The sequence below is a fragment of the Mus musculus genome, chromosome 4, assembly GCF_000001635.26.
Source record: "Mus musculus strain C57BL/6J chromosome 4, GRCm38.p6 C57BL/6J".
NCBI lineage: Eukaryota > Metazoa > Chordata > Mammalia > Rodentia > Muridae > Mus > Mus musculus.
The window spans coordinates 62,656,730-62,681,772 of NC_000070.6; the positions used below are offsets into that span (position 1 = coordinate 62,656,730).

The window sequence follows — 25,043 nt, forward strand, 5'->3', positions numbered from 1 at the left end:
GGCTGTGCAGGATGCAGCAGCACACAGGAGGTCCCCAGTGAACTACCTGCTATAACTTTCATCGTTGTCTTTTAGCATGACTGTGTAGGACAATTTACTGGTATCCCTGTTTACTGAGGTCAACACTGGTACCCAAGCGCATCTAACAACTATTTCCAGATATCCTAGTAGCCACATGCCAGATTTCAGGGCCCTGGAAGGGAAACTGAGGCCTCTTCCAGACGTGACACTGCCTTGCGACAGCTAGAGATAAATCTCAGAGATGCCAGGAACTATTTGAGTGTCTTAGAAAGGAGCCCAGTCAGGTTGTGGACTCAGGCAGTCCTGATCAGAGTGGACAGCGAGCTAATTCCAGTTCTGTCTGGTTCCACAGAAACTTCACCCTTACGGCTCTCTCCAGCAGGAGATGGGGCCAGTCACCTCCATCAGTGCCACCCAGGATAGAAGCTTTACCTCATCAGGACAGACCCTGATTGGCTGAGCAAGTCCAAGGGCAGGACTATGCTTCTGGCAACTCTGGGGCTTCCCCTATCACACAGTAACCTCATCTCAACTGGACCCAAAACAGAAGACCAAGATGGTGGGCCTAGGGTCACCTGGAGGGAGTGGTCCCAAGGGTGTGTGTGGACCTGGCAACAGGAGGAACAGTGGTATGAGGGACCCTGTGGGTTTGTGCAGACTGGTACCAGGAAGTCCTGGATGGAGAAGACGCCAAAACAGGAGGCTAAGTGGCACCTGGGCACCTTCCTGGGCACAGCAGGAAAGAGGGAGAGGGCACTCGAACGGAAGATGGTGCCTGTGACCCATTCCTGCTGGAAGACATCTCTCCTTCCCACTCCTATTTCAAATGGACACATTTACTTCCTCAGTCAGTGGGTACTGGGGGACATCTCCTTTGTGCTAGGGTGTGTGCTAGAAGATGCTGTGCTCCCATCAAGATCCCAGCCCTCCCCGTCCCAACAGGGAGAGAACACCAAATAAATCAACACTGATACACACATACACTGCAAGGGTCTGTACAGAAACATCACAGATGTCTTCAGACAGGGCATTATGTCTCCTTGCTACGTGTGGGCTATGAAGGGGAACCATACAGCTTGAGCTGGAGAGGAGCTAGCCAGCCAAGGACTTTGAAGAGAGCGTTCCAGGCAGTGGAAGAAGCTTGAGGAAAGGTGTCACAGACTCCTCCCGGTGCATATCTACAAGATCAGATTGCAGTTAGGAGGGGCCCAAGTGGCTGTGAGACTGGTTAGGGCTCCCCTTCAGGCCTCCAGGGTGAGGGGTGATGGTGGTTTGTTCTAGAGGGCGCTGCGATGGTAGGTATTGGAAGGGTAGGCTCTGGGATAAGGAGTGATGCTAGCTCACCCTTGCCTGCCCTCGTGCTCCGTTGGGTCTTGCTATCTTGGTGGCGTGAGGTTTGAGGCCTCCCTCCTAGGGATTCCTCTACTCAGACCAGAGTTGAGCTTTTGGGAATGCCCATGAGCACCGAAACAGTAAAGCTTAATTTTCCCAAGATGGGAAAGTTCATGTCTCCCCTGCTTCCAGGCTCCGTAGAGATCACCTGTATCTGCTCTACCTGTCATGCTAAGAGAAGGAAGCTAGGGCCTTGCACTCTGAGAACTCCCGTTTTTTGCTTTCTGTAGGGCTTCTAAGGAGCAGCAGCCGGTGGCCAGGACCAAGTGTAGCTCAGCAACCTTTACAGAGACAACATGAAAGGAATCTTGCCCAGGTCCAGTAATGAGAGCTGGGTCCACTCCCATGCTCTGGGCTAGGTAGCTCACCCTTTTCTAACTGTAGAGACCCAGCAGGACAGAATCTCAAGGCTGTGGATTGGAAGGACGAGGGCCATATGCTAGAGAGTATTTGTCGGGTTAGGTACTGAGCACGCAGAGGCAGAAAGCTGCAGTGATGGCTAAGGCCAGAGAAGCCCCAGACCTGAGTCTTAAGTACCTTAAGGACGATTCTTGTGCTCTTTTGAGTTTGCTAAACTACCAGAGCCACCTGAGCCCCTAAATGGTGGCCCAGGAGAGTGCATGTCCCTTATTTTCCTTCCAACTTTGGAAAAATGAGCCATGCTGAGTTATCAGTCTAACAGGGAATGGGGTGACTCTGCAGGAATCAGGCTAACACCCAGCCCAGCAAGGAAAGATTGGCTTGGTTCAAGGGTTGTGTAGCACCACACTGCCAGCCAGTGATCAGCCCACGGGGTAAATCCGAACAGCCGGGTCTGTGCAGACAGCAAACCACACTTTGATTTCACTTGATTCTCTCACCTAATGATTGATCGTGAGGTCATGAAGCCCAGGAGGACCACCTGCGTGGGAAATCAGCTATCTTGTTTCGCTTGCATCTGGGCACAGACCTCTGTCCAACAGATGGGCACAGAAGACAAGAAGAGGATCTGAACATAACACCCACCCCGGGGACGAGCCGTTCTCCCTGATCAGCAACTTCTGAGTGGAACAGATTCTCCCATCAAGCTCCCAGGCCTACTGGCTGATGGGGAAGAGGAAGGTACTCCTGGCAAGTCCTGGGCTAGCTTGCTCCATGACTGTGGTGAGCCACGGCACCATGGCCATCTTGCTTCATAAATCAATGTGACAATTAATTTGGTGTCGTGGGCCCGAGAGGATGAAATATGACCCGGTGGCCTCCGCTCTTCAGTCCATCCCAGCTGTTCAAGAGGAGGAGGAGCTCTCAGCGTGGCCTCTGAGAGTCATAATCACGGGAACCACGCCGGCCCCCTCCCTGCCACATAAATCACGCTAAGAAGCACACAACGACTTCTTTCCTGATGGGCTAATTGTCTTGGGTGGTGTCTCCGGCCCCAGGAGCGGGGAGGTCGGGAGCACAGCCACTTTATTGTTGAAAGGCCATCTGTGAGATTTGAATACAAAGTGCCTCTTTGAGTCTCCTACCCGTTCTGGGATCCCATTTCTGTGTCTCCCACTCTGAGTCCTTTGAAGCTCATCTCTCATAGAAGCCCTCATTGCCTGAGTCCTTTGGCCCTTTGGGAGCTGGAATTATACAGACCTTCTGAGAATGGTGATTCTTATTTGTACATGTCTTATTATTATTACTATTATAATAATAATTATTATTATTAATTTCCCCTCCGACTCCTGTCATCAAGACCCTTACTAATCACAGTCAACTCCAAGGCACCAAGAAGGTTCTCCACAGTACAGGCACGGGCAGCTTTGCCACGTGGATGCATTCCTTCAGTGAGAACCCTGCAGGGAGCATGCGCTTTGGAGAGGGCAGGGGGGTCCCGCCGAGCTTAGACTCCCCTAAACAGACACATCTTACGAACAAAACAGTAAAGGCTTCTGAAGCATTAGGTGACTGAACCTGTGGTGGCTCAGCTGGTGAGAGACCCAGTCCTTTGTCCTGTGTGGATGCAAAGGTGTTTTGAGGGACAGAAGGAAGAAAAGTCACCCATGAGCCTCCAGGAGAGGCAGGAGACAATGATGGCTGTCTCAGACATCTTGGTCTCTTCCACGGAGGAAGCATGCTTTGGAGACAGATTAAGTGAGGAGCGATAGTTTTCCTAAGTGGTGGCCCAGGTTGAAAACAAACAAGCAAACAAACAAAACCAGAAAAACCTATTTCCACAGGATTTGACAAAAGTCTGCCGTGAAAGGCAGAGATGCTCTCCGGCGGCGGCAAGCTCCCTGGAGGACCTTCCCCTTCTCAGTCTGGCTTTCAGCAGGATCATTGGTCACCGTCATGGGGGCACCCTGGCAGTAAAGGAATGATGACAGAGGCAGGGAAGAGTAGCTTAGGCTCGGGCCTGCTAGTCTGAGCATAGGTACAGAATATAGAGACTTAACCCAAATGCAGTGAAGAGGGCTCCCCTCTGCCAGGATCTGAGCCTGGGTTTTGCTAATCCACTGGGTTTAGACCAACAGATCTAAGTAACTGGGAACCGAAGGGATCAGATTTCAGCCCCCCTCCTCCCACTCCCTCTCCGCAGAGCATTCTTTTCCCCAGCTCCACTGCTTTTCTGGCTGCCTCCAGACCTCCTGCCCTCCCTCCCTCCACTGCTGGCCAGGCTGAGGGCAGACTGCTTTATGTTAGGACTCGGCCATCTTTCTTCTCTTTTTTTTAACTCTTAAGGAACAGAGAACAACCTGCCTCTGTGCTCTGTCTTACTTTCCTTTTGCTCCAAGCTAGTCTCTAGAAAGGCTGCCACTCCCCAGCCATTGAGTGTTGGATGATCTGCCAGACACTCCTGTGTGAGCCAGGCATGGCTTCTAACTCCTGCCCTTCGCTTTCTCTTTGACCTTCACTAGAGCCTGATGTGGTATGGTATCCCCTTAAGAATAGACTCCTGCTCTACCTAGTTTGTAGGTACTGGATCTTCAAAAGGTTAAACTTGCTGAGATCACACAGCTAATGTCTGCACACATTAGTGGGTCAACTGTTTCCTTGCAACCACAGACCATTCATTCCAGCTGAGAAGGCCTGACAGGGCTGGGTCATCAGTGCCTTGTTGAAGGGCTCTCCCGAGGTCACAGCTTGACTCTCCATGCTCTTCTGGCTCCATGGGTGGGAGTGTCCCTCCCAAAAGTTCTTGTGACTTCCCATGGGCAGGCTGTTCCTTGACACCATTGTTCACTTTCAATGTCCCTGGCGGCTGCAGTCCCTAGGGAGACCAGGGCTTAGCACCTCTTTGACACACCCTTTCTGAGGTGTGCCTCAGAGATGGCTGTCCCCGCCCACACTGTGCTTGCCAGAGGAGTGTGTTCCATGCCTATTAGCATGGTGAACCAGGCAGTAAGGTCTGCCACACCGGAAAGCCTGCAAGCTCCTTAGGGGCAAGCGGAGGCCATACCTTATTTCATGTTGCATGGCTCATAGGAGATGCTCTGTAGCGGTCAGAGGCCTGAATTCAACTGATGGGCGGGTCCCTCCTTCTATTCTATAATAGAGAAGAAGAAACAGGATCACAAAGAGGAAGTGGCTTTTTTTTGCCCAGGGCCATGAGCCCTGGGACCAGAGCTGAGGTTTGGTTCAGAGGTTTTACTCTTGCTTCAGAGGCTATGCAGATACCAGCAGGCCCACACCCGGCTTAATCTATGATGCAATCTGGCCAGGGTTAAACCCTATCTCCACGCTCATGCAGGCATCCTCAGAGGGAAGAAAACCTGATCATAACACCCTGGTTCTCTAAGTCTGAGGGTACCCCTCTCCACACACACACACACACACACACACACACACACACACACACACACACACACCTGCCTCTGAGAAAACCAGGGTAGGGATTCAGAAGCCCTGGTCTTGAGTAGTGACTTATCTAGTACTTGCTGTGTGACCTTGAACAAATCACTTCACTTTTCTGATCATCTGTTTCCTTACACACACACACACACACACGCACACACACACAAAGTGGGGGGTGGGGGGAGCTGAATACAGGTAGTCTCCAGGGTCAGGGTCACCAGAGTGCAGAATACTAGGAAATGACCATAAAGACTGGCATACAGTAGTTATACCCTTCAAAAAGCAGGAACCAACTCAGGTTCCTTATCACAGTCATTGTGCCTGGAATACCCACACCCAGACTCTTGACACTGGAATTACCGAAGATTGGGCTGGGGTCAGCAGCACCTCGTGACTCAGGGAATTGGTTAAAGGAAGAAAGAAGGCAGATGTCTTAGATTTCACAGACCAGTCCTATTGGCTCATAGCAGAAGGAATCCCAATTACAGACACCTATGTGAGAAACCCTTTCTTACCTTCCTCCCCACTCCAAGGTTCCTCATTCCGGCTGCCCTGGGAAGCAGCTCTGTTGTTTCCCCTTCCCTCTCCAGCCCTCTGCCCTCCACTGCACTGGGCTCAGCGTGCCCTGGTCTGTTGCTTGGCTTCATGCATGTTTGCGCGCAGGTGTATTCTTCAACCAGCCCTCTTGCCCGCCGAGCCTCAGGCTGGCTTTCAAGGAGAGCTGGGTCAGTCGATCTGACTGACCTCTTTCAGTTTCCAGTGTGCTCTGCAGACCCTGTCAGAGGCTGCCGGGTGGTGGCTCTCCATTACTGTTGCTATCTGTCACTCATTGCTCAGACATAGCAACTAAAGATAGATTTTTCTATTGAGGGTTCTTTCACACACTAGCACTTCCCTACTTGGGATCAGTGCCATTATTGCAAGAAAACAGTATTCTAGTGGTCTTTCTGGCTGGAGCATTAAGGGTTGTGTGGGCTAGCCTTGGAGGTGGACCACCACATATGGCAGTCTTAAATGGTAAATGTATTCTGAGACTCACCTTCAACTCCCAGAAGCCTTTAGGAACATAATCCAACATATGTATATCTTAAAGTGGAGAATATAGTGTATAGTATGCTGAGTAAGTGGGGTTTTGGTCAAACCATAGGATCCTTGAATGTAAAACCAAAAGCCCCCTTTGTCCTCCAGGGAGAGCAACAGTTGAACAAGCCGATTTGTAGAGAACAAGACCAGGATAGGTGCTAGAACTTAGGCACATAGTTGGTGGCTTGAAGGTCTGCAGAGGGGATTCAATGGTCTTAGAGCACAGAGCTCTTTTCACTCAGCAATTGCAGGACCATTAGAAAGCCCCCTAACCTGGGCCATAATGGAGAGGGAGCAGCTTGCCCCGTTGGTACTTGGGCTGATGGTGCGGGGGTGGGGGAGGGGGATTATCTAGTCAGCAGGCATGTCTACACATTCCGGGCACGTTCTGGCTGGAAGGGAATGAATGAGCTGCAGTGTTTTACCTGGAGCCTGGCCGCATGCAGTGTGGTGGGGGCTGGTAGAGCCACTCTGCTTCCTGTGGACTGTTCTAAAAATAGCAGCGGGAACATGGCTGAGGGGAAGAGGAGGGGGCTCCTTGGGAGCTGGGTGGGGATGACTCCCCTCTTCCTCTTCCTGTCAGGCCCTCTGTGAGGAAGTCCCACAGAGTCACAGAATTGAGATGTGGGCAGGTCTGGGAGCCCTCTGTCTTCACCTCTCTTCCTTGCCTACACTACCAGGCCTAGAGACCTGGAGTTAAGAAAGGACTGTCCTGTAGCCACCAAGTCTGGGGAGGAGGTTCCAGAAGGTAGGCTCTTTTCCTTCCTGCTCTTTCAGAAGCTTTGCTTCCTTGGGTGCACAGGGCCTGGGAACTCCTGGGACCAGATGTAGTCTGCCTTTGTGAGAGTTGAATGTCAGGTGAGGAGCCCCTAGCTAGTGTATGTGTGTCTAGTGTGTCGCCTGCTCCCTGACATCAGCCAGTTGGTCTTCAGCACCAAACCTTCCCTTTTCTGATGTTCCTTCCTCACTGACTTGCCCTCTGTTCACTTCCTGTACTGTCTGCAGAAAGCCAGCCTGAAGAAGAGAGGGTCTTAATGCTCTGGCACTTTCTCTGCCCTTCCTAGGGACAGGCAGGGGCAGCCGAGGGACTGGCAGGGCTGTAAAATGAGACAAGATGTAGCCTGCATCCTCTCTGCCCTATGAAGATGGAAGCGTGTAGGACCTTTCTCACAGAGCTTAAGGAGAAGTAGGCTGCCTGACAGTCAGGCAGTGGTTTTGGTTGCCTTCATCCCAGCACTTGGGAGGCAGAGGCAGGCAGATCTTGTTAGAGGCCAGCCTGGTCTGCCAAGTGAGTTCCAAGACAGCCAATTCTATACAGAAACCCTGTCTCGGGAAAACAAACAAACTAACAAACAAACAAAAGACCTAAAACCAAAACCAAAACCAAAACCAAAGCAAAAATAGCCAGCGGAGAATTAGGTTCCCAGCAAGGAAAGCAACTGTGGAGAAAATTAGTGACCCAGGACAGACTCTCCATATCGACCACAGAGGCAGAGCGAGGCTACTATTATCTTAGCGCAGTTGATTTTGCTGTTGTTGTGAAGAATTATAATTCTTGTCATTGACATCTGTTATGGAGAAAACATTAAATACAGATGAACCAGGAAAAGACAAGGCTCACCATCTGCAGTGCCCAAGGTTAACTGCTACTAACATTTTGGGGTGTGTACGGTCAGAGATGTGTTTCCCATGAATATTTCTTGTTTGAAAGTTAGGGTTATTTCCAGGTGCAGTTTTTTGGTTTTTGGTTTTGTTTTTTTTATTCTTCTCTCATATATTTCATTCACTGCTGTAGTTTCCTCTCCCTCCCCTAGTCTCCCCACCTCCCCCAACCCTAGACCCAACCCCTTCACCTCCCCTCAGAAAAGAGCAGGGCTTCCAAGGACACCAATCAAATATGGCATCACAAGCTACAATAATAAGACCAGACACGTATTCCCACACCAAGGCTGAACAAGACAACCCAGCAGGAGGAATAGGGTTCCAAAGGCAGGCAGAAGAATCAGAGACAGCCCTGCTCCTACTGTTAGGCTGGGTGAAGTTTTAACATATGCCCTTTCCCATTTAACAGCGGAGTATACCCATACTTCCCACTAACAAATGATATTCTACAGCACCACAGTTAGGGTATTTCATTTAGAGGTGAAACCTGAATAGCCGAGTCCTCTCTGAGCACTAGATGCTCGTCACCTCAAGTCTAGAAACCCCTGAGATACAGAGCCTTCGGGGCGCACTGTGGAAGCCCCCAGAATCTAGTTCATGCCTAGTACGTTGTCTGACTCTCAATAAATATTTATTGACAAAGATTTTGTTGGAATTCATTTGGGGCAGCGGGATGTCTGGGTCAAAGTGTGTGGCCTGTGAAGTGGGTTCTGGCTCTGGTAGCTGCGTCACTCTTCCGAATGGCTGTACCTACTCTAATGCCACCTCATCTTCTTTGCCCCCAGTCTCTCTCTCTCTCTCTGCCACCTAAATGGAACCCTCATCTTCTTTGCCTTCTCTCTCCCTCTCCCCCTTTTCCTCCCTCCCCTCCCCCCTCCCCTCCCCCTCCTGCTAGGGAGCCTGCCTTGTGCATACTAGGAACCCCCAGTGTGAGATTTCCCACTTTTAATTGTTTAAGTCCTACTTCCTAAGAAACAGACATCTTAGAAGAGAACTACTATTTCCCTGCAGCCTCAGTGACCCTGTATATTGTTACATTAAAAAGATTTTTTTTAGATTTATTTATTTTATTTTACATGCGCGCATGCATGTTGCTTGCGTGTATGGACATGTACCTACATGCATGCCTCATGCTTGCAGAGGGCAGAAGAGGGTGTTGGATCTTCTAGAAGTGGGGTTACAGATGGTTATGAACTGCCGTGTGGGTGCTGGGAAACAGAGCCAAGTCTGCTGTGATAGCAACAAGTGTTCTTAACTTCTGAGTCATTCCTCCAGCCCCCATTATATTCCATTAAAAAAAAAAGGCTCTCTTTGATTACTGGAGTTCCTGGACATGTATTTACATGCCCTTTGGTTACTTAATCACCTCTTAGGGCAGTAGTCTCCTCAAGTCCTTTGTCCACTTTCTTTTCCGATGTGTTGTTTATAGTTGAATTGTTTATTCACAAAGAGCCCTTTATATAATATGGATATTTGCACACTGCCCTTTTCTTGGAAGTTCTACACCTTGACTTTAGTTCACTAGCATTTTGCCTCACTGATTTCATTTACATATCTCCGTGTCAGGCACCATATCAATGGTTTGAAATAGTTTGCTCTCCCTTCCTCCAACCCATCCTAAGCCTGTCAGCTGGCCCAGGATTCCCTTTGATTTCCTCTGCAGCCCCGAGACGCTGTTGACATTATTTGCAGCCATTACTCCCTATTGTCACTACCTTGAAAGCACCAGTTCTATTGAGTTTTAAGTCGCCCTTAGCCCTTGGTTATGTCATCAATCAGGAAATCTCTAAACACTTGTGACTTCCTTGCTGGCCCATTTCTGATGGTACTCCATCTTATCCTTGACTTCTGGGCTTTCAGTCACTGTGCAGAGAACTTTCTTGAAGCATTTTCCCAAGTCAGTGGATATTCTACTTTCTTGGTTCTCATAAGGCTGGAAATGTTTGGCCTTATGCTTCAGTCAGAGCAAGCTTGACTAGAGGACGCTAGGTCAACAGTCTTTTCCTCTAAGAACCTCCAGCATACTCTTTGGTCTTGTGGTCTTTACTGTTGTACAAAGGGCACTGTTGACTTGACTCTCTCAAATCCCCTCGTGAAAACAACCAGCATTTCTCTTCCCAATCTTTGGAATTCACAGTGTCCCCAGAATTCAGGCACTTGTTCTCCTTGGCAACAATCCCCCATACTGACTCCCCGAAGCCATTTCAGCCTAGACACCCAACATTTTCATTAAATATCTTTGGAATGGTGTTCTGTGTTCAATTTCTACTTCCTGAAATCTCTACTGCAAGTAATTAATAATAATGATGCTAAGTACACAGCATACCTTCCATCTGCTATAATGTGTAATCTGTCTTGCACTGTTGTTTTTATTCCAACTTTATTACTTTTTTTTTTGAAATTCAAAGAAGTTTTTTTTGGTAGTAAGCCAAACTTGGGACCAGCTCATTTGTGTTTCTCTGGGTGAAAGGTTAGAGTAACTCTGTTGTACCCGTTCCCATCCCACAGAGAGCACTGGGCTAGGATTGCTATTGATGTAAGGAAGGAGAGATTCGTTTTGCTCACAGTTTCAGAGGGTTCAGTCCATCGTGGTGGGGAGGGGAGGGTAGAGAGAAAGTGGGGTGGGGGTGCGGACAAAGAGAGGAAGTGGGCCAGAAGAGAGGGAAGAGGCTGTTTTCTTATTCCTGTTTACAGTTAAGAAATGAAGGGGCAGGGAAGTTACTGTACTCTCCTCCCTGCCTGTTGAATCCCAACCCTCAGAACCGAGACTGACCCAGTGCTGCCTAGTGCTGACTCTGCATCCTATAGGGAAACATTTGGGAGTCTAGATTGACAGGCTGAATTGCTGAGGGATACTGAGGCCTAAAGAAGAGGGATACATCTGTCAAAAGTTCTCCGGTGAATTTAGAGTTGGGAATCATCCATTCTTTCTGTCTCAGGCTCCTTTCTCAGGCATCGTCTCCATTCCTGGGACTCCTACGTGGCCTTCTGTCAAACCTCCCTCATTTCACTCCTGTCCCTGTGGACATCTCTCTAAATGGCAGCCAAGATGACTCTTTCTGATGAAGCAATCTAGTCACTTTCTTGTTCCTGAATGTTTGTTGGGTGACTGAATGAATGAGCAAACACTTTTAGAGTGCCTCGTGTGCTAACTACCAGTGATGTATCAGTCAGGAAAGTGACCCAAACCCACTCCATAAGCTACAGCTTGCAGATGGGATCCCCTGGATGATGGAAGGAAGTTTTGTGTATGGTGGGTTAGACTAAGGACCTTGACCAAACTTCAGTTTTACCCTTTCCCCTGCTTGGTTCTACCTACTTACCTGTTGGCTCACTCCCTCAGTGGTGGCAGTAAAGATTCCAGGAGAGTCAGTTTTTTTGTTTTTTGTTTTGGTTTGGTTTTTTTCGAGACAGGGTTTCTCTGTGTAACTCTGGCTGTCCTGGAACTCACTCTGTAGACCAGGCTGGCCTCGAACTCAGAAATCTGCCTGCCTCTGACTCCCGAGTGCTGGGATTAAAGGCGTGCGCCACCAACGCCCGGCTGAGAGTCAGATTATGACCGTCTGGTTTGACTCCTTGATTTCAACAACAGTGCTAGGCCCAAGTCCCGTTGGCCCATGTGGGATCATGTGCTCATCCCAGTCACTGAAGAATGTAGGTTGGGTGAACAGATTGTCTGAGGCCTGGCTCACAGGCCCATCTCTGGAGTCATGTGGATCACCAGAGTTGAGTATGGATGTGGCAAGTGGAGGCTCTCTGATGCCAAAGAAGGGTGAATGGAAGCTGGTCAGGCAGACCCTCAGCCGGCAGCCAGCACAGTCCTCATCACCATAGAGAACAGTCAGTCTAGTATGGTGGAAGGAAAGTTGGAGGAGAGACAGACACCATCCAAATCTGAATAGTATGCAAGGAATCAGCATTGGTTGGGACAGAGGGCTCCTCAGGAGTATCTGGCTAGCCTGGTCCAGGATGTTAGGAGAGGAGGCAGGCACTTGGGGTGTAAGAGGGTGTTCTGTATAAGGACCTTAAAGCAGGCTATTGTAGATGCAGGAATGAGGAAGATGAAGGGAGCACGAGATAAGGCTGGAGCAGGGTTTGGGGTGAGGCTGTGGTGCCACCCACTCCAGCCCCGTGACAAGGACTTTGAACTTGGTTCCAAGGGCAGTGGAGCTGCTGGGGCTGGGTCCGTGTGGTAGAGAGCTCACAGTGGCCACCTGCGGAAGGACCGGGAGCCTTTTGGAGCTCTTGTCCTTCCACACTGTCAAGGAGAGGCGATGGCAGCTTAGTGCAGAGAGGAGGCACTGTCTCGGATAGGAGGTGAGAGAGACCTACGTGCTTTGGTGACTGATGGATGGATGGAGGGGCTAGGGAGAGGGCTAACGCTGGGGACTGGCGTAGGCCCATGCTGTACACTGAGCCCTGGGCACAGCAGAGAGTGAGGAGTTCTAATGACCGACAAGCTTTCAAGGCCAACTGGAGTGGTAGTGTGGAGCTCAGTTCATGAGTTCTCCCAGAATAAGGCTTGTTTAAACCAGAGCCTCTTAGACCCTATGAGGCAGGGCCTTTCCCTTCTGTAGGATGCTCACTGGATGTGATGTGTCACACCTGGCCTGGCCTGGCCTCCATTCAGTGGGATGTACCCTCGGAGTTCATGCTCAGATATGGCAATGACAGATTGTCGTGGGAGTTTTTCCAAACCCTCCTCAGTTTTACTACTTACCCCATTGCAGGCCAGTGAGAAGTCAGGCCACCATGCCTTTCTGCAGATTAGGTTTTGTGTGGGCTGGCCTAGATCAAGTCCAGGACTCCTCTTGGAGACAGAGCCATTGATGCTCAGAGGAGGGTGTCGCCTTCAATTGGGAAGGCAGCAGTAAAGTTGTCCTGTTATTGTAGCCTCTCCTCTGCTGACCTTGTGTTTGGACAGCCTGAGCACAAACCTGATTGTCCAAGCAGTGGGTAGGCCCCCGGGGGAGTGTGGAAATGAACTACTCCTGGCAGCTAGCTTCAGACGCTCCGGTCTCCTGTTTGCTGAGTCTGCAGCTGAACACTTCCCAGGAACCCAGGCTGTCAGGATACAACCTGCCCCTTAGCTGGCAGAAGCAGAGTGGGTTAAGGATTGCTCCTAAAACTCTGAACTCTCGGGCCCGCCTGTGGACGATTCGGGTGGAGCCAGGGAGGGAGATGGCACAGTGCCTGGCCATGCCGTGCCATGACAGCCACCCAAGGTCAGGCCAGCACTATGCATGTGACAGCAGAGCATGTTCTAGGCAGGATGCAGAAGCTTGCTGGGGCTGGTGGCAGTGCTCCAGGGATGATCCTTGGCCTCCTACTGAAAGCCTATGGGCTGCTTGCTTCTGTGGCTGGGAACACTGTCGTCCTGAGCAGGGCAGAGTCTGGTATGGTGCTCGGGTGCTTGAGGAAGAAGGGATGACAAAGCAGACGTGTAGAAAGCATGAGCTAGAGACAGAACAGGTAATAAGGAGCCTGGGTCTCAGAGCAACTCCCTGGAATGAACACCAAACTGGCTTCTGTGTCAGAGAGGGCTCCAGGGAGTTGATTCTGGAACCAAAAATGAATGACCAGGGTCTGAGAAAACAGATTTAGGTTGCCCCAAATACAGTTTAATGAAGTGGGTTGTTGTTGGGTTTGTTTGTTTGTTTGTTTGTTTGTTTGTTTTGGTCAGTTTTTTTCCTCCAGTAAAAGAACAAAGTCATAAATCAAAGTTCTTTTCAAATTCGTGGTTTAGAACATCAGATAGGTAGGTTACTGCAAAACCTTTAAGATGGTAGGAGCCAGCAATCTGTTATAGGACATTCTGAAAGGCCTCACCTGAAACAAACTTTTAACTGTAGACATGTGGACAATGGATGGCTGTCAAGGGGAGGAACAATAGCCCAAGATAATTCAGCTTCAGGGCTACAGCAGTCTTCACACTTGTGGGAATTCTAGTCAGTCGTCAGCCTTGTAGAGTCTTTAACATGAATAAGGGTGCTCTCTTTCTCTCTCTCTCTCTCTCTCTCTCTCTCTCCCCCCCCCCTTCCTTGGAACTTCAGGTCACACCATGTCACTTTCCTTGGCCCCTCAGAAGTGTAAGATATTCACAGCCTGCTGTCCATGTTGGACAGCTAGCTGTCAGTCCGCTCCGACAACTCTTAGGCCCGTCCATTATCCCTCAACAGATATGATCACCTTGAACTTCTTTTGACACCAGCCCTCCCAAGGAGTAGGCACAGAAACAACCTGTTCCATGTAGGCCGGAGCAGTGGGTGTGACAAATGTAGGCACTGTTGCTACAGGCAGGGGCTGGCCTGTCGTGTGCTTGCCTCTAGGGCCCGAACAGCAGGGCAGGTCACATCCTCTCCTACTGCTTACAAAGCCTTGTACCTGCTCTTCCTGGTAACAGATGCCTTGTTTGGAGGACGCACGCCACAGGCAAAGGGGTGGAAGAAGAGAGAACATGGTGAAGGCTCTGAAACAGAGACTCAGCAGGATTGAAACAACACATTAAAGTTTCTCTGCTGACCCCCATGATAGGGAAGGCCTTTCTGCACAGAGTCAGTAGACACCCGGACTGTGAGCCCCCAGTGAGTTACAGCCCAGAACTCCCTAAGTGGGCCAGCATGCACTGAGCTTGACTCAGTGTGAGCATGTTCAAATGACATTGTCAAGATCTTGCCTCCTCCAGACAGAATCTGTAGGGACAAGGGCTTCTAATGCACATGGCTCTTGAGAGGGTTTTGGGAACACAGACTGTGATAAGCAGAGTGTAACATAGTGACTGGGAGGGAAGATACACAGAGCTTTACTGCAGTGAGTGTTACAGGAGGCAGCCTGGGTCTGTCAGTATGCTAAATATCCTCTGGGCCCTGCTGCACATCCCTAAGGGTTTCCCTGGAGCTTGGGGACCCTGCCTTTCCTAAATGGGAGGTGGGTTCTTGTTGAGTCTCCCTGGTTCTGGCCCTGGGATCTGCTGCTATTGGCTTTTCTCTATGCTCGGGAGTGGGCCTGTTCTTGGGCTCTCAGAGAATTTGCCTGTGGGACACGGTGGAAAAGGGTGTAGGGCTGGGTTGTTGCTCTGCCTCTGCTATTGAACCCCCTTGGCAGACTTCTTAATCTCTGCTCACTCATCTGTGAAATGGGGATATTAGAACTCATATCTGATACGGTCCCGAGGGTTTAGTGAATCATTCAGAAGGGCTCACACCAGTGACGGTGCTGACACTGGACATCAAATGAATATTTAGCACACAAAATATGTAGATCAGCAAATGGAACTGGGCTGGGCCCTGAGTGCCCATGGGCCACCTAGATGTCACTGTTCCCCCCTTCCATGTTAGGCTGATAAGCCCTGGGCTACAGTGGATGGATCACTAGACAGAAACCCCCTCTCCTAGCCTAGCCACAAAGTTGCTCTGTTTCCCTGGGAAAGTCAGCCCTCCCCTCTCTACCTCCCTTTCACTGGCTATACATGGGGAAGAGATGGCAAAGGATCCCCAAGGGCTGGCTCTCCAGCAAAAGTAGCTTGGCCACATTGACTTTCTAGTCCTGTGCTAGGCTGTACTGTGAGGAGGGCATTGGTTCTGCTGTTGGTATCCGGGTAATGGAGAGGCAAGAGGCAGTAGAGGCAGTGGCTTCCCCAGGATCCCTAGGTACTAGATGCTCTCCAGCCTGGTTTGGCTGGCTCCCCGAGGGCTCCACTTCTTCCCCTGTATGCCACAGTTTAGCACATTATTCAATGTGTTCTGGCCCTAGTGTCCTCGGTTGGCAGAGCCGTGTTGCCCCTCATAACACAATGTCTAATTCTGGCCTCCTTCACTTGATGGCTGCCATCCATCTCCCACACTGGATGTCAGCTTTTTTTGAGTGCAGAGCCTCTCACCTGTGTCATCTGCAAGAATGGCCTTGGCTCCTTCTACTCCCCATAAGATGAGCACTGAGTACAGCTTTTAAGTAACCAGTCCCCACAAAGGGTGTTCTGCACCATTGACCTGGCTAAGAGTATCCACATAACCACAAGCTTTCGTGTGCTTGTGGGTGGGAGAGACACAGACAGGCAGGCAGAGGCAGAGAGGGGCTGGGGACAGGCCAGGCCACAGTAAGAGACACCTTTAGGGAGAGGGAGAGGTCAGGACAGCATACTATGCTCTGTACTAGTCAAAGAGAAGACAAGAGGGCAGGGCTCCTTCTGTCCCGTTCTCTCTGAGCTATAGCCCTAGGAGCTTCCTGCTAAGGTGAGAGAAGCATCCCGGGAGTACTGCTCACACAAGACAGCACAGCCAAGCCAAACTCTAGCGTTAGGGCAGAGCCTGCAGTCGTGGGCAAGCACCCTAGGGAAAATTGGGCACCTCAGAGTCTCCAATCCTAGTCCCTATACTCACTGAGCTGATCATCTGTGAGCAACTCCACATCCAGGATTCTTCCTGTGTGAGGGTAGGAGACCCGCCACCATTCAAGATCCAGGCAAAGATGAGATGAACCAAAGCAGGCAAAGCTGCAAGTCCAGGGCCTGGGGGCAGAGTCTGGCTTCAAAAGAGGGGAGCCTAGAGCCAGCTCTTGAAACGGTCTTCGGGAGATGGGCAGCTTTCACCCCCATTCTGCAGATGAGGAAATCGAGGCTCAGAGGGAGGCAAGGACTTACTCAGGGAGACCTGACCCACCTGGGTTGGAGCTAGAATTGGCCAGCTTTGTTACTTTGAGTCCACACACCCCCACACACCTCCCCGCCCACCTTTGGTTGCTGTAATGGGCACTTTTTGGTCCTTTGGGGAGGAAGTTCAAGTCCTCTGTCTAGCTCAGATTCCTGAGAGTTTGGTACACCGGGTGCCAAATAAAGACATGCATTTCCAGCTGTGCTGGACAAAGGCAGAAAGGCCAAAGGTACCACTCCCTGACCTGTTCTCAGTCAGCTGCCCTGCGCGCAAGCCCTGAGTTCAACAGCAGCTACCCACTGAGAGGAGAGCAGCATAGGGTGGGGGTGTGACAGAGGAGCCTTGATGATTGGCTGGGTCTTGCTAGGGAGTGGCAGCCTCAGCTGGGAGCATGTGTATGGGGCTCAGGGTTAGGGGGTCTGCCCAGAAGGATAGACACGCCTTCCTCTAGCTTCCTGTTTTAGGGATCAGCTGGGGACCTGGGAATGGGCAGCAAGGGACCCAGGGATGGCGATTTTAGTTGAGAGTTCAAGCCACGCTCCAACTAGCGCGCACTTTCTGCTAAAGGATTGGCCAGCGGAGGACTCTCTTCCTTGCCACATCCTTGGGGCGGGGGTGGGGAGTGGGGTGGGGTGGGGTGGGGGGAAGTGGTTTGGGAAAATCACAGACTTTTCTATTTGATGGAAGCAAGAGAGCCAAGCCTCTCTTCTGAGTGGCAGCGGCCGGCTGAACGGGGTGTGTGTTGTGTTTGGGAAGGGCGCTCGCAGAAGGAGGAGGAAGAGGAGGAGAAGTAGGAGGAGGAAGAAGAGGAGGGGCGGGTGATGCAAGGATTTTGAAAAAAAAAAAAGAAGAAGAAGAAGAAGAAGAAGAAGAAAACGCTACCTCCATGTGGGAGGTGGAACCTGGTCATTTGGTTCTGCTTTTCCCAGCAGGTACCGCTCCTCTGGGGAACTTGGGTAAGTCCATAAATAGCTCTACTGACACAAAGGAGCTCTCTGTCTGGGGAAGGCAGCCGCTTGACACGGCCGGCCGGCTGCCCGCCCGCCCGCTTGCCCGCCGCCCGCCCTCGGGAGGAGCCGGGTGGAGCCCCGCGGCGGGTGGCCGGCAGGAGCTGCAGCAGCTAGGAGTTGCCTGGGTCCTTGCTGGAGTGTACTGGGTAGGTGCCTTGATGACAAAGGTGTGAGTGTGGTGGTGGTGTTGGGCAGTAGGAAGGTGGTCTTGTTCAAGACATCCCATGTCCCTATTTCTATTGTTCCTTCCCTAGGGCAGCCATTGAGAGACATCTTGCAACCAAACCGGTTCTGTTCCGTGTGTGTGTGTGTGTGTGTGTGTGTGTGTGTGTGTGTGTAAAACTGTCTGTCCGTCTGTCTAAGGGGGATTGGTAGGGGGCAGGGGTAGGGGGCAAGCTTCCACTGTGAGCTGTTCCTCTTGTTTCAGAGCGGCCAGCTAGCTTTTCTTTCTAGGAGAGACTAGGAATGTTTGGTGAATAGTTGGGACACTATGTGGGAACGGAGTGCTTAGCCAGCAGGATTGGCTATTGTGTCAGGGATGCTGGTTACATACCAAGCTCCGGGGATGGCAGTTCTTATGTAGACCCCCTGGCTGGGGAAGAGCTGGGCTCCTAAGCTGGTCTTGGGGTGTTAATGCTAGTCTCCAAGATCTGGAAACGAAAGCAGGCTTGCTGTGTGCCCCATGAGCTCAAAGCCTCCCCCTGCGCCCCCCCCCCCCCCATGCTTGCCAAGGAAAAAGCCTGCACCTGCTGCTTTGGCTTCAGCTGAGACCACTCACTCTCTTATAGCTAACCCCTATAAGGGCAGGTAGAGATCAGTTCTCAACTTGGCAGGGTCCATGTCTTTACTCTGTCCCAAAAGAACTCTAAATCTTGGACTAGAAGGGTACCCTGAGTCCAGAGAGGGGGAAAGCCTTGGCTAAGTTCAAGCAGCAGGTCTATGTCTGAGACAAACCAGGATTGTGGACCTCTGCCTCCCAGAACAGGGAGGAGAAGACAGAGCACATGGGAATTATCTAGCCCCGAGCTACAGGATCCCACTGGGAGTCTGGCATTATTTGTTCAAGCCTCCTGACTTAGTGTGTGGCCACCAGGCCCCTCAGCCACTCTGGAGAACTGTTTCCCATCCTGATGGCCTCTGGCTCTGTGCTATGAGCACTTTCCTCCCTGTTATGGTGGCTGGAATGGTTGCACACCACCAAAGCAAGAACTGCAGTGGCTTGCTCCTCTGACGCTGGCAGGATCTCAGCCAGAGTCAAAGTTTCCACCCAGGCCCTCTGAGTCTTCTGTACCCAGCCAAGGGCCACCTCTCTTCCTCAGCTCTAGCATGTGGCATGGTTTAGCCCAGGGTGGGGAGCCTCCAGGGAGCCAAGTTGCAGGATGGGGCACACTCGGGCCCAACTTGGCCTCTGAGAAACAGGAACACAGTGAAGATGGAGGCCATCGAGACAGCGAGTCGTTGTCAGGAGCTCTCGGCTTTGAGCCAGGATGGTCCATTAGGCTCCTGATCGTAGGTACTAGTTACCAATGAAAGAACCATCCTTTCCAGCTTGCCTGCCTTTCTTCCCAGTTTCCATGCATTGCTGTCTCCTCGGCCCAGAGAGCCAGCCCCTCTTTTCTGTTCTCTCTAGGTCTTAATTGCACCTAACTTTTATACCTGGAGTGAATACATCTGTCTGCTGCTGGTGGCATCTCTGGTGGCTGCTTGTGTCCTATTTATGCAGGATATGGGGATTATTCATCCCTTAGTCACCCACAAGCCCAGCTTTTTCCTAGGGCGTGGTTGGAGAGAGGTGTTGAGATGCCCTCATGAGTTAGGGTAGGTCTTTCCCTGCCCTCCCCCACCCACGGCCATGTTTTGCTGTCCAGGTCAACTCAGGCTGTCCATCCTAGCTCTGTGTCTGGCAAGAGAGTAGGCACTGCCAGGAGAGGACCTGGCCAGCAGTTCCTTAGGTGGATCCCTAGCCTCTACACATCAGTGTGATATTAGGGGGACCAAAGGAGTTGAAGGCTGGGTTTGCTGGGAAGTGAGGCAGGGAGAGTTTTGACTTTAGCCTACCTGAAGCCATAGAAAGAGCCTATTCAGGGGGTCATACTGTGCTGGGTGGTGACCATACCATAGTCTGGCCATCAATGGTAGGAGGTGGAGCCCTGGATGGATCTATTGTAACACTCATGGTCATTTGCACAGACTACCGGGGCTTGCAGCTCAGCTTCTTGGACCCCTTTGGAGCGGTCATTACTTGGGCTAGATCTTGAACACTAAGTCTTCCACCAGAGGGTCTGCCTGGCTCTCTCAGAAGACACAAACGCTGCTTCCTATTAGTTCTCTGAGCATCTGGAGCTGATGGATTCTGATTACCTTCTGGATAGAGAAGGGATTGAGGGAGAAAGGAGACTTTTCACCCGAAGTTACACGGAACCGAGGATTCCGGTTGCTCAGCCCAAGCCTCTCCCTATTGCGTATCTCAGGGTATATGAGCTTCATCTTGGAGCGCCCTCTCTTTCTCTTGCACTCCCAGCGGCACCCCTTTTGGGCCCGCTGACCTCTAGAAAGGCAATGTGCCTGGCAGAGAAAGCCCAAGAGACCCAGTTGCTTCTCATTCCTGATCTGCGAAGCTTGGGCATAGATTCACCTGTGTTTCTAGCTCAGTTTCCCTTTTTGGAGCAAAGGAACTGGATCAGATATTGCTAGGCATGCTCCAGCCACTGGGTTCTCTGGTTCTCTGCAGACTTAGGTCCGAGAGCCGTGGTCAAGGCAAAGCTCAGCTGAGAAGCAGCCTGTAGCCTTTCTGCCTCTTACTCAGGCGCCTCTGGGTTAGAAGCCTTCTCGTGCAAGCACAAGCGGCAGCCCAGGGAGGTTTGTTGTTGTTTGTGGAGTCTGTCCGTTTCCAAGATGTCATTGCTCAGGGAGAACCATCATTCCTCCCAGGGATAAACAAGGCTGCGTAAGGCTCAGCCCCCTAAGCCCAGGGAGGCCGGAGCCACTCACAGCAGGCCAGCTGGGCGCAGTCCCAGGGAGCTGATGCCCTAAACCCTCTCCACCATCCCATCCCCCTCCATAAAACCACTGGTCAGCAAAGTGGGGTGGAGGGGGAATGTACCACTGAGACCTGGGGAGAAAGTCTCCCTGGTGCTCTCTTCTCTCTGATGGTAGCCTGGATCATAACATCAGATGTGTGGAGATCTGCCAACTGTACCCTCTACCCCAGATGGCCCAAGGTTTCTCTCTCCCTTCTGGGCACAATGGCCCAAGCTGAAGTCTTAGAACTTACCCAGGCTCCTAGTTTAGGAAAATGGGCAGAGTGGTGAGTTACAGGGGACTGGGTAGAACATCCGACCATCTGCCCTGTTTTACTTGTCTTGGTCTGAAAGCAGCACCTGGAAAACAGGTGGCAGAGGGGGAGGGGGCATGAAGAAGGACAGAGGAAAAGCTGTGCAGAGCCTCCAGGGGCAAATGGCTGGCAGGAGCCTTGAGACAAGGCTGGAGGAGGTTAGAGAAGGGGCCCTAGAATGGAAGATACCTCACCTCAGATTGAAACTAGTGTCTAGTCAGTTCATGAATGTTTCACTCAAGAGAGTATAGTTTATAGTTGATCCAAATAGCAACTTAGTTCTGTTCTTTTTGCCTGTCTCCTTCCATCCTTCCCTTCTCTCCCTCCCTCCCTCCCTGTCTCTTTCAGTTCTCACTTCCCCTTCTGTCCCTGTCATGCCCACTAAGTACCTTTGTGCAGCATCCCCTTTCTGGGGCCTGGAGGTATCATGGTAAAAGACTCAATCTGTGATCTCAGGCTGGGTAAGTGAGCCGGCTGTGGGGGTAGCCCACTGTTGGTGCCCCTGAGAAGCATCTGGTACAGCCTGGGCCTCTCAGTGACGCTTCCTACAGGAGTGAGGCTGTCTGTCCGTGCACATGTGTACCCGGCCACAGAGCAGGAGTTCATCCTCATGTCTCGACTTCTTTTCTATGTAGATGTGATTTTCACCTGGGCGTGCACATTACCCCCAACCCCAGCCACCTGCTCCACCTTACCTCCAGAGGCTGTAGGGGTGCGGACTTAAGGGCAGAGACCTCACTTCACAGTGTGCGTCTCTCCTGCCTGGGGTTTTCTCTGGCAGTGGTCAACCTCACAGGCCAAATGAGATGCAAACGTGAGACTCTTGGATGAGGAGGATTCAAGCCTGTGGATTCCAGGTCATCTCACAGAGGACCAGATGTCTCATCTCATAGGTGGCTGTTGCTAAATACAGTCCTGTAGGCGAGGTACTTCAGACAGGGGGACTGACACAGAAGGTGACGGGCGCATAGGCAGCAGCTTTTTGAAGGAGCGCAAGTGGGAATGTGTTAGAGAGGTTTATAAAAGGTGGCCAGCTCACAGGGCACAGAGCTGCTGTCTCTGGCAGAGAGGTCACCGTTGAGGACCTTCCTTAGTCTTTAAAGCGAACTTTTAAGTGGAAGCCTGGTGTAGTAGAGAAAGATGACAAGAATGCAGCTCGTGGCTTTTCACCAGATGAACACCCATTCGGGTCCATAAGGAAAGCGTCCCCAACTGTACACTGGGAGTGTTTCAGTGTGCCCTTTAGTCACAGTGGCCCTGACTTTCCTCGCGGATCACTCGCCTACCTTGGACTCTGTATAAATAGGACCCTTGAGTAGCTTTCACGCTGAGTTCTTTCCTTCAGTCTTTCCCTGGTGATTCATCAGCACGTCGTCTCAGGGTTTTTAGTTTGTTCGTCCTGTTACTATTTAGTGTGTGTCTCTATATGTCTGCCTCAGTTTACCCACTATTCCACCTCTGACAAGTGTTTGGGTATTTCTACTTCCAGCCCTCGGTGAATAGTTTTGCGGGGACCTCCTTGAACGCGTCTTTGGAAGTGCATCCGTCTTTCTTAGATATACCTCCAGTTTGCAATAACTGACTCATAGTGCTGTGTATAATTAGCCTGAGTAGACGCCATCACAATTTCCCAAAGTGACATCAGCACATCCGCTTTCAGGCCACGTGTGGCAGTATGTTGCCCCCCTGTGCTCAGCAACACTGTATCAGGTCTCAGATGTGGTGATATCTAATTGTTTTTAATTTACATTTCCTTGATGACTCATTAGGTGGTGAGCCTTTACATATGCTAATTCATCATGTGGATAACCATTTGGAAAACCCGCCAGCAAAGTGCCCACCCTTTCAAGCCTTTTCCTCTCTTTCCTATTGGCTCTTTCTCCCTTCCCTACAGGTTTGTGGGAGCTTAAAAAAATTATTCTGGATGTGTGTTCCTTATTAGCTAAACACACTGAGAACATATTCCCGGGTCTGGGGTATTATTATTGTTGTTGTTGTTGTTGTTATGATGATTGTGATTATTGTAAGGGAATATTTGAAGAAAAGGGGTTCTCAATTTAAATGCAATCCAATCTGTTAACTTTTCCTTCTTTTAAAATAAGCCCCAAGTTCAGAGAGAGAGAGAGACCATGCCTTGATAGATCAAGTAGAGAGCAGCTGAGAAGTTGCTCCCCAACAGTGTCAGCTTTGGTCCTCCACACAGCCACATGTGACTGTTCACTCAAACTCATGTGTCCCCACCCCCCCCCCCACGCACAGACTCACACCACACATAGGTACACATTCAAAAAATTAAATATAAATAAACCCCAAAACAGTGTGAATCCTTGGGCGCTGTAAGGGTCAGATGCCATCAGTTACCCAATCTGTGTAGACATCAGCCAGGTTTTATTTATTAGGAATTGTTGTTATACAATATTATCTTGGGGATAATGACACAGAAGAAAAGTCTATAAGTTTTCCCTACAGATGAAAAAAAAAATTTTTTTTTGAATTTTTGACCTATGTGGTTGGCTGACTCTGCAGACCCGAACCCCGCAGCTATGGCGGATCTTCTGAAGTTTTACTCATTGTATGTTTCATTTTTTTTTAAGCCTGAAACCCATCTGCAATAGATTTTTCCGCACAGCATGATGCAGAAGTCCAGATTCATCTTCCCGGAGGAGATGCTCAACGTATCAAAGAGACTGTCCTTTCTCACTGTGGGACATTGTCACCCTGTCAGAAGTCAGGACCAAATGCAGACCTGTGACAGGGTGGGTTGAGCTTTGGAAGGATGGAGGCAGCCGCTCAGGTTGACAGGGAGGTGCGGGTGTTCCTGTCGCTGGAGCACAGGAGCGGCATTGTGAGCTCAGGTGTAGAACGCCAGAGAGAGCGTGCGCATCTGCAGTACTGTAAATAGATTGGGCTGGCTGTGGCGCTGGGGAAGAGGAGATGCGTTATTGGTGCTGTCTGTGGGAAAGTGCACACACCATTTCGTGTGGAGCACTTGAGCATCAGCCGATTTAGCTGCCTCAAGGGGCTTGGAGGCTTTGAAACAGAAGAATGGTTTCCTCGGATTTCTGTGAGACTCAGGGAGCAAGAGTCTCACAACAGGCATAGCTAGGAGATGAGTTTGCAGCAGACCCAACCCAACGCAGCCCAGCATCACCCCTCCCAGAGATGGGGCGCATGTCAGGACTTACCCGTGTGAGCAGGCGTGCCTGAGGACCTGTCAGGGTGACCTTCAGCTGGAGGGCTGCAGCTGAGGCTAATGTCCAGTTGTGCACTCCAGGCCTTCTATTGCCTCAGGTATTGCTCACCAGAGGCCCTGGTGCTGCAGGCCCTACAGGTGGCAGAGCAATGCAGACAGAGAAGGCAGGTGTCCTGGAAAGTGGGCAGACCTGCTCTTCCTTCCTTCAGCCTTCACAAAAGCCTCAGGCCAAGATCTGATTGCTCGGAGCAGACAGACATCCTGGGAGAATGGTACCTAGCAGAGGAGTGACTTGGCCTAGGTCTCACAGGGAACTCAAATGGCAAAACCAAGGAGAAATCTAGGGTGTATAGACTGGCCCCCTCCTGAGATTCTGGGCCTTTGGTACAAGCCTCAGTTTCCTGCTTTGAGCTAAGTAGCTGCAAATATTCCTTTTCTAGGCTGTTAGAAGGGTTAGGATATGTTAAGGGCTCTGTCTCAGAACTAGTTGCAGGGGCACGAGCTGACAGTGTCAGTGATGCTGATACTGATGATACTGATAGGACTAAGAACAGGACTCTGCAGGATTTGTGGGTGCATACTGAGCTAAGTCAGGCCCATGCCCTGCCGTACTTCACACGGATTGTCTCCAGGCACTGCCAGGATGTGGGGACTCGGCCTTTGAGTCACGATGCTTCACACCCGAGGCAGCCCCAGCCTTTAAAGAGGTCCCACACAGGCACTGATCGTAGAGGAAGTGCAAGGGGTATTTGTACTTCCTCCTTACCACAGTGACCTGCTGCCCTGTCATTCCTGGCTCTCAGAGTGCTCCCCGTTCACTAGTGAGATGTGGCTTAGCGTTGGCCCGTGATGCCCTCCTGTGAGCAGAGGGCACCACTGCA

The 25,043-nt window shown here is 50.9% G+C and overlaps 1 protein-coding gene and 1 long non-coding RNA gene across 14 annotated transcripts in view; one reads left to right on the top strand and one right to left on the bottom strand.

Moving 5' to 3' along the window:
• Rgs3 (regulator of G-protein signaling 3) overlaps window positions 1-25,043 on the top strand; it is a 143,185-nt gene that overhangs the window by 96,895 nt on the left and 21,247 nt on the right. For 2 of the 13 annotated variants that reach the window (NM_019492.3, NM_001081650.2), the window contains one exon: window positions 374-3,118. The exons of 6 other annotated variants lie outside the window; for them this stretch is intronic. In NM_019492.3, coding sequence (NP_062365.2) covers window positions 374-481 — 108 coding nt within the window. In that variant the 3' untranslated portion in view covers window positions 482-3,118. Of the gene's footprint in view, window positions 1-373; window positions 3,119-6,897; window positions 7,064-12,165; window positions 12,295-16,944; window positions 17,782-25,043 lie in introns of those variants that run through there. 5 more of the 13 variants (XM_030253652.1, XM_006538070.3, XM_006538069.3 and 2 more) reach the window with 5 other exon arrangements.
• Window positions 3,116-13,220, bottom strand: Gm52741. The gene is made up of 3 exons (XR_003955422.1): window positions 12,698-13,220; window positions 4,838-4,924; window positions 3,116-4,648 (listed from the first exon to the last, which is right to left on the bottom strand). It is a non-coding gene; the product is annotated as a predicted gene, 52741 (long non-coding RNA).